Here is a 16,383-nt window from a genome sequence, read left to right on the forward strand (position 1 = left end):
TCTTTCCCACTGTGATTGCAAATGCTTTAGAGTATGGATTATGCCTACTTATCTCCAGGTACCCCAAGAACCTTGCACATCGTAGGCACTCAATAAACATTCTGTTGACTTTTAACTGATTGACATGTCACTTTCATTGTGATCTTAGCTCCAGATTCTCCCATGCACCTCTGATACTCAGGTTCCAGGTCTCCTAGACCTGGATGCTAGACAAGGGCAGAGGAGGATCTGCTTGTTTATTTCTGGCTCTTTTCCAATCAATGAAATTCTCAAAACTCCATGCAGTCTACACTCACCACAATGAGTTCAGTCCAAAGGGATAATGTTTTGTATGGCACATTCTCTTTTAAAAGGATTCACCCCCCAACTCCTACTGCAACAGACAAATGTGAAAATGTTAACACAGCTTCCCACGCCACCAGGGAGTTCCAAATCAACTGGAAATATCTGATTCAATCTGTTATCGTAAGACACAGACCAGACAGCATTGTCACCACAAGGGACAATCATTTTATGAACACATACATGTTCTCGTGACCTCTACTCAACATTCCAGAGATAGAGGAGCTGAGTGGCCCTGGAGTGGGGGAGGGGCTGGGTTATAAATAGTGAGGTGCAGTGGGCTGGACACTCGGGTGGGGGCCAGATTCCTGGTCCTCCTGGGCCTAGGTGACTCGTCATCTGCAAGATAAGCACAGTGCTCTGGGGACATCCAGGGCATTTTCCCACCTACCTCGGACCCTCTCCACCCTCCTGAGCTGCCAGGACCTGGCCCTGGCTCTCCCTGACCAAGCCAGAGCTCGCTTGCTTCCCATGTTCTAGCCTGCCCTGCCTTGGGTTTTATGTCTCCTCTGGGACTTGATCATAAAATCCCAAGGCTCACAGAGGCCATGAAATCTCAGTTCCTTGTGCAAGGGCCTGTGTCACCCAGAGCGGAACCAGGTCGGGGAGGTAAAAGTCCCAAAGGCAAGGATGGGAGAAAAGAAAACAAGGAGGGGGAGGTCAGGAAATAGGCTCCTTCTAGCACAAAGCAGGCCCCTCAACAAGTCCCCGCGGACCAAGTAAGTCTGCACTCAGTTCTGGGAGACACACAGTCATCGTGGCTGGACTGGAAGAAAATAATTCTTGGATGCAGCCTGGCCTGGTTCCCATCCTGGCTCCCCCACTGAACAGCCACATGACTTTGGGCACATTTTCCCTGTTGGAAAACAGCCTTTCTGTGAGGCCGTGATGGGATTCAGTCCCCCTGAAGGGACTAAGCCAGTGCTGTACATAGAAAGTGTTCAAAAACACGAGCTCCCTCTTCCTTCCTTTCACACCCAGACTCCAACTAGAGAAGGCTGGCTCATGTCTGAGGCTGTCTCAGAGTACAAACCCAGGTACAAGAGAAGCTCTGTCCTTTGAGGAGGCTGTGTTTAACACCCCCAAGTAACAAAAAAATCTTATTACATACATTATTCATTCATTCACATTCATTCATTCAACAAACATTTGTTGAGTGCCTAAGGTGTAGCCAGCATTGCTCTCAGCACTACTGCTGAGCTTCCTGGATGCAGGCACTATGGAGCTTTAGGTAGTTCCTGCCCCTAAACCGCTCTCATCCACGGTCCTGTCTGTGTCTGGAAACAAATATGACAGCATCCTATCTGCCATCAGCTAAGCCCTGAAGATTATAATGACACAGATAAAAAGTGATGCTTGAAGAGAGGTACGTAGGAGACTCCCTAGGTAGAAGAGAGGACAACACCCACTGCCCCAAGCTGTTAGGCCAAAAATCTGACCCCAACTCTGAGCTCACCAACCTGATTCTACAGATAATACTTTGCCATCTGTCTGTGGGAAGAACCAGTTTCCCTTTTTTATTTTCAATGTGTTGTGAACTGATATTTTTGTAAAATACATAGATCATGTGCTTAAATACTGCAATGTTGTTTGTTTGTTTATTTGAGATGGAGCCTCACTCTGTTGCCCAGGCTGGAGTGCAGTGAGGCGATCTCGGCTCACCGTAACCTCTGCTTCCCAGGTTCAAGCAATTCTCCCACCTCATCCTCCCGACTAGCTGGGACTACAGGCGTGTGCCACCACACCCAGCTAATTTTTGTATTTTTAGTAGGGATGGATTTTCGCCATGTTGGCCAGGTTAATCTCGAATGCCTGACCTCGGTGATCCACCCTCCTTTGACTCCCAGAGTGCTGGGATTACAGGCATGAGCCACTGCGACCAGTCTGTCAAATTATTTTAGAAGTTCCTAAATACTAACACTGAGAATATATATTTATCTCATTGCTACTCAGCACCAAATGATTCAGGCACCAATCTATGAACCACATTTGGGTAGGACTGATGGCATTTACTTCATTCCGTGAATTGTCCAAAATCTAGCATAATACTGTCACATTTTTACCTGATGAAGTTTCAACAATATCAAAAATGAACAAAAAATTATTTTAAAAATGTTGTTGCGTGCTGCAAAGAAATACAACAAATAGAATTGTAAGATTCAACTCACTTGCTGATGGTTGAAATTTGACCAGATCTTGCAAATCAGTAGAAATCTGGAAGACGTGGCTGTAGAACTGCTGGACTGAATTCTTCAGGCCAGAAATGTCTCTGGAATGCGACCTGAGTGTTCCGTTCATCTGCCTGACACAGTTCCACAGGCTGCTGACATGCTTGTTGAGCCCCTCCTTGATCCTCTGAAGATTTCCTGAGATAGAGTCCAGCTTGCTGCAAGTTTTCTCCATATGAGACACCCTGCCCTCCACCATGGAGACCTCCCTCTGGACCCCCTGCGTGCTTTCCTTACAAGCATCCAGCTCCGAGATGACCTGGCTCTGCAACCTCTGCCACCTCTCCTCCAGCTGACTGCAGCAATGAGCCATGGGGTGCTGGGGGGATGGCAGGGTGTCCACTGTCCTTTCTTGCTCATCCACCTTAGTGAACCCACCCATGCCAGCATTTTCACCTGCTCTACAATTGCTCATTTCCTTCTGAAGACGAGTCACATCATTTTCTGTGTGGTTTAATTGAGAATAAAGAAAACTAAAATCCTGTTGAAGTTTCTGGATGGTTCGTTCAGTTTCTCGAAACTTCCTGTGCATCGTGTCGTTGAGAGATTTCAAAAGGTGCAGGCTGTCGCGTACGGTGCGGTCTTCCCTGTTTGGCAAGGCACCTTCCATCCCATGAGGCTTTCCCTGGATGTTCTGCAGGCAAATGTCTTCAACAACTTGAACTTTGTCCTTCAGGTGGTTTAATTCCATCATGACCCGTTCACCTCCTGACCCTGACACTCCTGGCAGGGCTGCTGCCCCTGGGGGACTGAGCTCTGCACCAGTGTTGTTGGCCATCTGTAGGAGAACGCTCCCCAGACGGTCTTCCAGAGACTGTATTTTCTGATCAACAAGCTGCTTCAAGTCACCCACCTCTCCATTAATGGTCCCCCGAAGGGTTTCCTCAATGTAAAAGCAATGTTCTTCAGCGTTCTTCTCCGTCACGTTGATCCTTGCATCGAGTTCATTCCATTTTGCATCAAAATCCACATCTGGCTCTGGAACTATAAGGCGGTCAAACTCATTGTCCAGTCTTCCATTCAGCATTCTGGTGGCTTCAGCAACTCTCTCAATTTTCTGGTCCAATGTTTTGATCTGTTGACCAATGTCACCATTCTTTTCACTGTCGCAGCAATTTGCCTGGGCTGAAGGCTCCTGTAGCCGGGCTCGGAGGTTATTTATTTCTTTTCTCAGGCTTGTTTCCTTCTCCCCTATGAGCTCTATCACTCCCAGGTAGCTGCTCCCATAGTCATCACACTGCTGCGGGAGGCCAGTGAGCTTGTACTCACATGAGTTTTTCAGGTCAGCCAGCTTTCTGTCCATGCCCTCTATGAGCTCCTCTCTCAGGGCGTCGATCTTACTGTCCACATAGGCTTGGTAGAGTTCGTTGGTTGTCATGGTCACCGTCGGGCCCTGGGCTGCTTCCTGGAGCTGTCTGAGCTGCCCTTCGTAGCCCTTCACTTTTCCATCCAGCTCTTCCAGCTTGTCACTTTTGTTCTTTAGAGTATCTTTGACTTCAGCCAATTCAGACTTGATGTCCTTCACGCCAGATTCCTTAGTGTTGAAGACACCAGGACTCCGGCCCGTTTCTGTGTCTCCACTAACAGTGGTGTCAGGCATGGGGTGCTGGCTGCTGAGCCCTGGTGCCCGTGTTTTACTGGCATCATCCTGAGTGGCATGTTTGAGATTTTCACTCACTCCAGCAAGGGAAGACTGGAGGTCAAGAACTGTCCTTGTGAGTCGAAGAACCTTCTCCTCTAGCACCTGTATCTTCTTTTCCTGAAGTTCCTGAGGCCCCTCTTTTGGATCTACCCCCCAGCTTGGTTGTGCTGTACCAGTTGGGGACAAAGTCTTCTTGGGCTCTGAGAATTGGCTGGGTTCATTATCTGTTACAAAGATAAAGTTGGACATGAATGAACATTTTCTACCTTTAGCCAGATTCTGCCAAGACAATAAACAAGGTACCTACAAAATACATGTATACCTTCACTTACAGGTCACTACACAATTGTAGGTAAGTACTGTGGTACAGTAGAAAAGAGTATGGGCTTTGTAGTCAAATAGACCTCTACTTGCATTCTGGCTCTGCTATTTACTGTTTGTCCTTGAGCAAGTTAACTAACTTCCGTGAACTAAAATCCTCTCATCTATAAAGAAGAACAGCTCCTAGAGCTGTTAAAATAATACGTGTATGGCACCTATTAGATAACCAATGGTCTCTTTCACCCTGAGGGGAAATATTCATTATCTGCTTTATCATATGAACGCTTCATTCCCATATTAGTGAACTGCAGCCACACCCCAAGAGTTGACTGCATACAGTAAAACCACAAGAAACCACTTTAGCAAGATCCACCCATTAGCTGTTGGATGGTGATATCATATGATATCATACCATCTGATGTTATCCTCAAAGCAGTGCCTGAATGTTTTGTCCTTTACTTTCATTAACATCTCTGTGCTCGAAGAGTCTCATAGACATTGTTTAGCCCTGCTTGCAGTTTGGGAGACAAAAAGCAACAGAGATGAAGCAACTATTCATCAGTGTCTCCTAGCAACAGCACCGTCTGACCACATATAGTAAGATTCACTATGTCAAAGAATGCAAATATTGAAAGTTGGTCAGGGAGGTGGTGTGTGCCTGTAGTCTCAGTTACTAGGGAGGCAGGAGGATGGTGTGAGCCCAGGAGTTCAAGGGCATCCTGGGCAATATAGCAAGACCCTATATCTTTAAAAAAAAAAAAAAAAAGAAAAAAAGAAGAAGAATACAAACATTGAATTTTGGGTAATCTTATTTTGAGAAAACACCAAGGAAAAAATCCAAAAGAAAGAAACAATTATTAATTTTTAATAATAAGGGGGGAATGATAGTGATGAGTCATAAAATGAAGATAAATTGATAGACATAGAGGTAAATAAAAAGGAGACTATTGAAACCTGCAGCAATAGGACAATAAGAAACGAACTATGGCCTGAGTACAACAGGATACAAGAAATACTGCGCCTGGGCATGATGGCTCATGCCTGTAGTCCTAGCACTTTGGAAGGCTGAGGCGGGTGGATTGCTTGAGGATAGGAGTTCGAGACCAGCCTGGCCAACATGGCAAAACACCATCTCTACTAAAAATACAAAAATCAGCCAGGTGTGGTGGCGGGTGCCTATAATCCCAGCTACTAGGGAGGCTGAGGCAGAAAAATCGCTTGAACCCAGGAGGCGGAGGTTGCAGTGAGCCAAGGTAGTGCCGCTGTACTCCAGTATGGGCAACAGAGAGAGACCCTGTCTCAAAAAAAAAAAAGAGAAAGAAACAAAAAGAAAAAGAAAAAGAAAGAAAGAAATACTGAAAGAGGTTAACACTGACAAACCTGGCAACTATAGTGAGACATATAAAGTGGAAGAAGTCAAACACAACATAGGTTGCAATTAAATAAAATGCATTAATATATTACACTGGAAAACATTGGAAATTAATTTAGAATGTTGTAGATATTTGAATTCAACAATCATTGTTTTTTCCTCCTCTGAACTTTTGTACAAGCTCATAATAGCAGCTATTATTTATTAAAATCAAGTTAGTGGTAAAACCAAATCTGAAATTCAGATATCCAAATCCCCAAGAATCTTTCTTTTTGCAGAGAACTACAAAGAACACCTTGTTTTCTTTACTGAAATATTTATTCTCTTTTTTTTTTTTTTTTTTTTGAGACAGAGTCTCCCTCTGTTGCCTAGGCTGGAGTGCAGTGGTGCGATCTCGGCTCACTGCAAGCTCTGCCTCCCAGGTTCACGCCATTCTCCTGCCTCAGCCTCCTGAGTAGCTGGGACTACAGACGCCTGCCACCATGCCCGGCTAATTTTTTGTATTTTTAGTAGAGATGGGGTTTCACTGTGTTAGCCAGGATGGTCTCGATCTCCTGACCTCATGATCCACCCGCCTCGGCCTCCCAAAGTGCTGGGATTACAGACGTGAGCCACCGTGCCCAGCCGTTATTCTCTTAAGACACTAAAGAAAAAAACAAGTTACTGAATCATAAGCAAGTGGAATGCTATTCTAAGCAAAGGAAATAAAAACAAAGGGCGGCAAAAGGGGGAAGATTGAGGATGTAAGGAAATGCTTTGCTCATATACCATGGTGACTGTGCAAATTGCATTTTTTTCAAAGGATAATTTGGCAACATGTATCAAAATACTCAGAATCTTTTGACCCTAAAATTACACTTCAAGAAATTTATTCTAGTGAATAATCAGAAATGAGTGCAAAAATTTAATAGGAAAAGATGCATATTCATATATTATCTATAATAGTGAAAAATTACAAACAACCTAAGTGACCAACAGTAGAGGATGGTGTTCAATAACTCACATTCTCTCAAGCCATTAAGTGGTATTGTAGAATATTTCATGACATGGAAGGTTGTCCATTATAGGTTATTCAATAAAAAATAAGTTCCAGGTCGAGTGCAGTGGTTCTGCCTGTAACCCTAGCACTTTGGGATGCTGAGGTGGGAGGATCACTTGAGTCCAGGAGTTCAAGGTTGTGAGCTGTAATCATGCCACTACACTCCAGCCTGGGTTACAGAGCAAGACCCTGTCTCCAAAATAGAAAAAGTTGCAAAAATAGTATTTTTTTTATAATGACAGTGAATTCAGGGTATGTTTGTCCATTCTGTGTTGAAATAAAGGAATATCTGAGACTGGGTAATTTGTGAAGAAAAGAGGTTTATTTGGCTCACAGTTTTGTAGGCTGTACAAGAAACATGGTGTCAGCAACTGCTTCTGGTCAGGACCTCAGGAAGCTTCTACTCATGATGGAAGGTGAAAAGAGGGCCAGTGTGTCACATGGTAAGAGAGGGAGCAAGAGGGAAGGGAGAAGGTGCCAGGCTCTTCCAACCAACCAGCTCTCATGTGTACTAACAGAGCAAGAACTCATTTATTACTGCAAGGAGGGCACCAAGCCATTCATGAAGGATCAACCTCCATGACCCAAACACCTCCCATGATGCCCCAACTCCCATATTGAAGATCACATTGCAACATGAGATTTGGAGGGGACAAACATTCAAACTATATCAGAGGATAAGCATTTCTTTTCACTCCTTCCTAAAATCCCACTAAAAGGACAAAATAAAAGGAGAAGGGAGACAAAAAAAACCTACTCAAGTCACACACAAAAAACTGGGAGTCAGAAAAGTTTTGGTGTTTTTTTTAGCAGCAATATTGGAAGCTAGAGAAAAACTGAGCACTGTTGTCAAAATTCTGAAGGAAAGTGATTTCTGACCTAGATTTCTGAAGCTAGAATAAAAAATAGTTTTCATACTATAAAGTGGTAAAAAGTTTGCTTCCCATGTAATTGTCTCATGAAGCTACTAAAGGACATGCTCAAGCAAAGCAAGGGAATAAGCCAAGAAAGAGGGAGCAGGGGACACAGGAAACAGGGAATTCAACAGGAGAGGGGCAAATTAAGATCCTCGGGTGATGACAGGAAAAGAGGATGTCCCGCGTCCAGGTAGGGCAAGTGAGAAGGCTCAAGGGAGACTTCTTCAAGAAGATAAAACTGCTGTGTCTGAACATATGGAGGGGACATTTAGAAAGCCAGAGAAGAGTTGGGTTGAAATAGCAATAAAAAGAGAAAACCAAACAAAGGAAAAACATAAGACAATGATTTAACTTTAAGGAATCAAAAAGCTGTGTATGAAAGAAAATCTATCCATAGTACACCACATGGCTCAGCTGTAAACATTATCTACATAGTTACTACAATGTAAACATTAAAACTGAGTAAATAAAGAATATGGTCTAACTGTATGGAAGGGATGGGGGGATAGGAGCCATGTGTTGAGGAGTGGATGAAAGGGAGTTAAATTCTCACCTTCCATAATGAAAAACCAATAGATATGGAGGTAAATTCCAAAAGATTCATCTGAAGAGTTTAAAGTACTACCCATGGGAAGGGAAAATGAGAAAAAGGGTTTCAGGGTGGTCATTGTTTTTCCTATTAGTCCTTATAAAGCTATTCAACTTATTAAACTACAATATGCAAACTTCTGTCAAACAAAAACTAAAATGAAACAAAACAAAAATAAACTATTACAATCCACCAGCCCCCATGTCATGTTCCCCCCATCCCAGTATCTGTCATGAATTATTGTAATTACTCTCTAATGTCTGCCTTCCATGAAGTCAGGGACTCTGTCTGCCTTTTCTCTCACTTATTCCAAGTACCCAGTATAGAGCCTGACAGATATAGAAGTTCAACAAATATTTGTTAGATAAATGAATTTCTCTTTAACAAAATGAATGTACAGACATAGGAAAGAGAGTAAGGTTCTATAACAAAATGTCAACAGTAGTTCTCATTTAGTCATGAGATTATGTATCCTTAAATATGTTTCCTATATTTTATAAACATTCTTTAATTGATGTGCATTACTTTTGTAGTTAAAAAGTCATTTTAAAATCTATTTTTACAGACAATGTTGGGAAGAACTACGAGTTTCAAAACTGAGAACACCTCATGGCAAAATATAATCATTTAAGCATCTAATTTCATAAGAAAACCTAGGCTGCATTTATTGTGACTGAACTTAAAAAGATGAAGTGATGGCAGGGCACAGTGGCTCACGCCTGTAATCCCAGCACTTTGGGAGGCCGAGGTGGGCAGATCACCTGAGGTCAGGAGTTTGAAACCAGCCTGGCCAACATGGTGAAACCCCATCTCTACCAAAAGTACAAAAATCAGCCGGGCGTGGTGGCAGGCGCCTGTAATCCCAGCTACTCAGAGGCTGAGGCAGGAGAATTGCTTGAACCAGGTAGGCAGAGGTTGCAGTGAACCGAGATTGTGCCACTGCACTCCAGCCTGGGCGACAGAGTGAGACTCCATCTCAAAAAAAATAAAACATAAAAAACAGTTTTAACCCCCCTAAATTCAGATGTATGGGCGCAAGTAAAAACAAACAGTACATCATTACATCTGAATCTCTTTACAGCTGTGCCTCCAGGTGACACAAGTCTGAACCCACTGGCATTTCCTACCCTGATGTTTAAGCCATTGGCTTTCACAACAAGCTGGCCCTAGCAAAGCAATTTACTTGCAAGGAAGTTTGTCTTACAATTGCTACTGCTCCTGAGAATAAATTTGTCACATGTGGCTACTGCAGGTATCTACGTGTGTTATTCGAAGGCCATTCAAAGCTCACCATTGTAAAGCACAAATCCTGTTGTTTGAAGGAGCACCGGAAATATTAAAGGTGGCCATACATAATAGCACAAATAAGAAGTTACCTGTGGCTTTCTTCAAGCTGTTTCGAGGCCGAGCCGGCGTGGGGTGGAGGGTCTTCACGGGGTCTTTGGGACCTTCTTGGCAATCTCCCCCTCTAAAGCCAGGACAGCACCTCCATTCCAACTGTGTCACTGTCTTATACCTAGTGACATATCTAGGTCTGAAGTTCACTCGATACCTGTGGACAGAAGGGATGGCATCTCTCTTTATTGGCTGCCGTTACAAGCAACTTCCGGTGCTAGACCCAAATAAAGAGGATTCAGGGCACGCAGGACCCTGCCTGCTCTCCAAGCTGGCCCAGAGGGGATGTTGGTCTCCTCGGTCCAGATCTGGCTGGGGGGTTCAGCCTAACTCAGATCAGCCTCAGGAAGGCAGGGACTCCCCAATCCTCCACCTGCCCTGAGCACCCGTTTCCCAGCAAGGGGAACACACAGCTTAGAAAATCTCCACCAAGACTCCCATTTGAGAAGGATACTTTTCAGCCCCCAAACTGAGCTTTTGTTTCACCAAACTTCTGTTCTACAATTCAGTTTGTGGGGATTTGTTTCAGGTGTCACTAGAGATTGTTTTGTTTTGTGTTTTAAAGAAATATTCCTGGCCAGGCACAGTGGCTCATGCCTGTAATCCCAGCACTTTGGGAGGCCGAGGCCAGCAGATCACTTGAGGCCAGAAGTTCGAGACCAGCCTGGCCAACATGGTGAAATCTAGTCTCTAAAAAAAATACAAAACTTAGCCAGGTGTTGTGGCACATGCCTGTAGTCCCAGCTACCGCTGAGGCACGAGAATTGTTTGAATCCAGAAGGCGGAGGTTGCAGTGAGCCGAGATCACGCCATTGCACTCCAGCCGGGGAGACACAGAGAGACTGTCTCAAAAAAAAAAGAAAAAGAGGCTGGGCGTGGTGGCTCACGCCTGTAATCCCAGCACTTTGGGAGGCCGAGGCAGGTGGATCACGAGGTCAGGAGATCGAGACCATCCTGGCTAACACGGTGAAACCCCGTCTCTACTAAAAATACAAAAGCGTTAGCCAGGCATGATGGTGTGCGCCTGTAGTCCCAGCTCCTCGGGAGGCTGAGGCAGGAGAATGGCGTGAACCCGGGAGATGGAGCTTGCAGTGAGCCGAGATCGCACCACTGCACTCCAGCCTGGGTGACAGAGCAAGACTCCAACTCAAAAAAATAAAAAGAAAGAAAGAAACATCCCTGGCACCCTGCTCTCCATCATGTTTACCACTGCACCTCCCTTTCCCGATGCTAGCAAAGGTAGCCACCAGCTTTTGCAGATGGCAGCTCACACTATTTGTGTCCACTTTTTACAAAGATGCCCTGGTTCATACTGTCAATGGCAGAAATCAGGAAGCAGAACTGGAAGCTCTCAACAAGTCCTGTTGACAGTGCACATTCCCTCATGCCTTGGGATATCACACAGAGAGCTTTGCAGTGAGCTGGAAAGTCCTCCAGACTCAAGACTGGGCCTGGACCCACAACAGACTTTGACAGCCCTGCAGTCCCGGGCTCACCAGGGATGGAGCCAGGAGTTCAGCCCCCGCAGCGGCCCCTGCTCACAGCACAGGCAAAAGCCACAGCCACACAGGATGGGGCCTCCCTACTTCAGCCCAATTGTGATTTCCTGCCTTGCAAATCATCTCTCTTGAAGCTCTTCAGCTCCTCTTCGTTTCTTACACCAGCACCAGCAGCTGGCCTTCTTCTTGAGCCAATTCCCAGAAAGCAACATGCTGAGTGTCACTTTTTCAGGGTTGCTGAGAGCTGCCCATGGGGGAGGCGGGACAATAGCAGCAGCGGGGTTACCCAGCAAAGCAACTCCCTCCCAAGCACCAGCCCTGTGGCAGGTGGACTTCAAAGTTACCTCCCTGAGGAAAGCACAAATCATGTGCTGGACCTTTGACATGTGCTGGACCTTTGACATCCTCCCCGAGGGTCACACCCTGACAATTACACTCTGGGTATAGGATCCACCCCGCTGGGACTGGCCAGGCACCCTGCAGAATCCCAAGATGGCCCTGCTGACAGCTAGGACCCGCCAAGCCCATTAGACTTCCTAGCACCTTCCACTGTCCCTGTTTCCTTTGGTTTTTGTTGTGTTTTTTGTTTTGCAGAGATAAGTATCACTTGGTTGCCCAGGCTGGAGTGCAGTGGTACAATCATGGTACTCTGCAACCTCAAACTCCTGGGCTCAAGTGATCCTCCCACCTTGGCCTCCCAAAATGCTGAGATTACAGCCACCATGCCTGGGTAATATTTTTTTTTTTGAGATGGAGTTTCACTCTTGTTGCCCAGGCTGGAGTACAATGGCACAATCTCAGCTCACTGCAACCTCTGCCTCCCGGGTTCAAGCGATTCGCCTGCCTCAGGCTCCCAGGTAGCTGGGATTACAGGCGCCCGCCACCATGCCTGGCTGTTTTTTGTATTTTTAGTAAAGACAGGGTTTCACCATGTTGGCCGGGCTGGTCTTGAACTCCTGACCTCAGGTGATCTACCCACCCTTTAGCCCCCAAAGTGCTGGGATTACAGGTGTGAGCCACTGTGCCCAGCCAATTTAAAAAAATTTTTTTAAGAGATAGGGTCTCACTAGGTTGCCCAGGCTGGTCTCGAGCCCATGGCCTCAAGTGATCCCCCAACCTCAAAGTGCTGGGATTACAGGCATGAGCCACCACACCCAGCCTGTTTGCCTTGGTCTTTAGGGCAGTGGTTCTTAGCCTGAGCCATCAGAATCACCAAGGAAACTGTGAAAAAATACCCACGCCTGGGTCTCACCCTCAGAGGTTCCGATTTAAGGGGTCTGGGGTGGCAGCCAGGCATGCAGATGTTAGAAAGCTCCAGAGAGCCTTTTCCAAGAAAAACTGAAGAGGAAGCCTGATAGTAAAATGGAAAAACAAGGGCTGCTCGGGCGGTTGGGAGGATGAGGAGAGGAAAGACCTTCCTTCCAGGCTCTTCCTTCTCTTATTGCTGTCCACCTCCAACAAGGCCCTACTATACATTTTCCCCTTTTCACAAGTGAGAAAAAAGAGTCTCATGGGGTTAAGTGACTTGTCCAAGTTCAAACAGCCTGGAAGGGGCAGGGCCATTAAACCCAAGCATCCTCCCTGCACCCCACACAAACAGCCATTCTCTCGGGCGATGCCTTATATTTGAGGAGGCAGCCCCACCTGGAGATGTTCCAGAAGGCCCTAAGGGCTGGGTAAGAAGGTAGGCAACCCCCACTTTGGCCAACCCATTCCTGAGCATCCCACCCGTGGCCAGGTACATACCAGCCCTCGGTCCCCACCACCACCTAGCAGGAGTCCTCTGTTGGTCCTTGAAAATGTAAAAAGGGAAGAAGGCATCACTGCACTGGATTGTTTTGCGTTCTCAAGTAGAGCATAATGCTGGAAGAATGTGTAATCTCAGAAAAACGTGGTTCCTCTGAGCATTCAGACTGAATGTGAAATGTGTTTGCTCTCAGGTTTTGTTCATCTGCCAGGAGATGACGGCCCAGGCCTGCATGAAGCCATCTCCGAGGAGGCTGAGCCAGGCCATGCAGAGCACACTCCTGTGCCCATTGAAGAGGAACGGCCCCCACTCCAGCCCAGCAGGGGGCTGTGACCTCTGTCACGCCCCAGAGCAGAAGAAAGGCCTTGCTGTGCCAACACACTTTGTTCTTTTCTTTCAAGGCAATTTTATTTTGGGGCCAGCTCCCCAGCTCCTAATGTAGGAAAGTTCCCTGGAGCCTGGAGCCCCCACCCCTCCCACTCTACACATGTTCCCCACTCCTGCTCGGCGTCTAATCTGCCTGCTGTTGAGTTTCTGGCCAAGGGAGTTCAGGTTGAGGTGCTCCTGACAAGTTTTCAAGCCTAGCGTGGGGAAAAGGCCTTCCTGGCTGGCATCAACAGTTGGAATCCATCAGCAGCCACCTCCTGCGGTGGGAAAGCTCCCTAGGGATGTCGCATGATGATGACAAAGCTGGATCTCAGAGGTGGCCTTGGGCCCTGCTAGTCAGCCCTTGGGCTCAGTTGGGAGCTCAGTGGGAGGGGGAGATGAAAGAGTTGTCCAATCCCAAATCCCTACTGGGATTTTCCCAGCAGAAAGGGGTTCCCACTAAGGCAATAGCCAGCTAGAAGGTTCCCTAGAGGAGCAACAAAGGAGGATTCTGGGTCACCCTCTTCATCACTCAAGGCACTGCAGGAAAATAGCTAGTGAGCTTTAGAAAATGCCAAGGAATTTTCTGCAAAATTGTACCTTAATTGGTGGAGGGTGCTCGTACCTTTCTAAAAGTCCCCAAGTCATTGTCAAGTGCAGCCAAAGTGGAGAAGCCCCAGACCCAGGATCCACTTCCTCCCTTCAGGGAATCGGCCACCCTCCTACTAGGCCTGGGAGCCAGAGGACCAGGCAGGGGACATGAAGCAGAGGCAGGCGGCCCAAGCATCCCCCCAGGGGCCCCTGGGCTGTGAGCACACGGGAGATGCTCACTCCATACAAAATTAGTCAACTAACTACAGCATGGGGGTGGCCAAGCCGAGGGACCCGCGGCCAGAGGAAAAGTTAAGGCGGCGGGGCTAGGCAGCGCTGGAGGGGCGGACTCGGCTGCAGCCCTGGCTCCCTTCCCAGCCTTGGCTGTGACTGTGATAGTGCCCCAGCCCTCTGGAGAGCCCCGTCCACAGCTGACTTGGGTATGGGTGGGGGCGGTCCTTGGGGCTGTAACCCTGGGCCTGTCGCCCTGCCGCCTCGCCCCTGTGAACTCTCCCTGATTCCAGCCAAGTCTCCTTTGCCCCGCCTCTTCCTATAAAACCCTTTTGGGAGGTGAAAACAAGGGTTTCCCATTTTTATGGGTTCAGCAATCATGTCAAGACACTAGACTGGCCCAGGAGATTCTAATGAGAAGGAAGGTGTCAAAAAAAAGTCCTGGAAAAGTTGTTTCAGCGTCCAGGGACCATATGACTGGAAGTGTCCCTGTTAAAACAAAATGACAGTACCTCCACTTGACGTCACCCCCACAAAGACTCCTTCTACTGACTCAAGTTGAGACCTCCTTCATAACATGCCTCAGTTCACACTTGTGTTTGCTTACTCTGTATTTGTCCTCCCAGCCAGACTGTAAGCCCCATGAGGATAGAATTCATGTTGGTTTTGTTCACTATAACATCCCATTTTAAAAAATTAATATACTAGGCTGGGCACAGTGGCTCATGCCGGTAATCCTAGCACTCTGGGAGGCCAAGGAGTGAGGATTGCTGAGCTCAGGAGTTTGAGACCAGCCTGGGCAACATAGCAAAACCTCATCTCTACTAAAAATCTTTAAAAGTTAGCCATGCATGGTGATGTACACCTCTTATCCCAGCTACTTGGGAGGCTGAGGCAGGAGGATCATATGAGCCCTTGAAGTTGAGACTGCAGTGAGCCATGATCACACCCATTGCACTCCAGCCTGGGCGACAGAGACCCTACCTCAAAAAATAAATCAATCAAATTAATATACTTAATTTTCTTTTTTTGGGGGGCGGGGAGGGGGGTGTGCAGCGTGGACAGAGTCTCCCTCTGTCGCCCAGGCTGGAGTGCAGTGGTGTGATCTCGGCTCACTGCAACCTCTGCCTCCTGGGCTCAAGCGATTCTCCTGCCTCAGCCTCCTGAGTAGCTGGGATTACAGGCGCCCGCAACCATGCCAAGCTAATTTTTTTTTTTTTTTTGTATTTTTAATAGAGACAAGGTTTCACCATGTTGGCCAGGCTGGTCTCAAACTCCTGACTTCAGGTGATCTGCCTGCCTCAGCTTCCCAAAGTGCTGGGATTATAGGCATAAGCAACCGTGCCCAGCCAAACTTTTTAGAGCAGTTTTAGATTTACAGAAAAATTGAGAAGACGGTACAGAGATTTGCCATATACTTCCCTCCATCACGTACAGCCTCCCTCATTATCAACGTCCCCCTCAGAGTGGTGCATTTGTTACAACCGACAAACCCAACCTCCAGTGACACACCATCGACACCCTGAGTCCATAACTCACCTCAGGGTTCACTCATGGTGCTGTCCATTCTATAGATCTGGACAAATATATAATGATGTGGATCCACCATTAGGGTATCGTACAGGGCATTTCACTGCCCTAAAAATCCTCTGTGCTCCACCTATTCATCCCTTAGCTTTTTACTATCTGCACAGCTTTTCTATTTCCAGAATGTCATATAGTTGGAATCATATAGTATGTAGCCTTTTCTTCTTTGTTGTACAGGGTCTTGCTCTCTGTCACCCAGGCTGGAGTGCAGTGACACGATCACAGCTTACTGCAGCCTTGACCTCCCATGCTCAAGCAATCCTCCAGCCTCAGCCTTCTGAAGAGCTGGGACAAGAGGCACGCACCATCATGGCTGGCTAATTTTTGTTTTTAATTTTTTGTACAGACAGGGTCTCACCCTGTTGCCCAGGCTGGTCTCGAACTCCTGAGATCCAGTAATCCTCCTGCCTCAGCCTCCTAAAGTGTTGGGATTACAGGTGTGAGCCACTGCACCTGGCTATCTGTAGCCTTTTCTGGTCAGCTTCTTTCACTTACTAACATGTATTTGAATTTCCTC

The 16,383-nt window shown here is 46.8% G+C and overlaps 1 protein-coding gene across 2 annotated transcripts in view; it reads right to left on the reverse strand.

Moving 5' to 3' along the window:
• EMILIN2 (elastin microfibril interfacer 2) overlaps positions 1–16,383 on the reverse strand; it is a 67,287-nt gene that overhangs the window by 19,144 nt on the left and 31,760 nt on the right. For both annotated transcript variants that reach the window (XM_054460452.2, XM_054460453.2), the window contains exons 3-4: positions 9,827–10,002; positions 2,511–4,436 (exon numbers count right to left, since the gene is read on the reverse strand). In XM_054460452.2, the coding sequence (XP_054316427.1) occupies positions 2,511–4,436; positions 9,827–10,002 (2,102 nt within the window). The remainder of the gene's footprint in view (positions 1–2,510; positions 4,437–9,826; positions 10,003–16,383) is intronic.

This window comes from Pongo pygmaeus, chromosome 17 (genome assembly GCF_028885625.2).
Source record: "Pongo pygmaeus isolate AG05252 chromosome 17, NHGRI_mPonPyg2-v2.0_pri, whole genome shotgun sequence".
Lineage (NCBI taxonomy): Eukaryota > Metazoa > Chordata > Mammalia > Primates > Hominidae > Pongo > Pongo pygmaeus.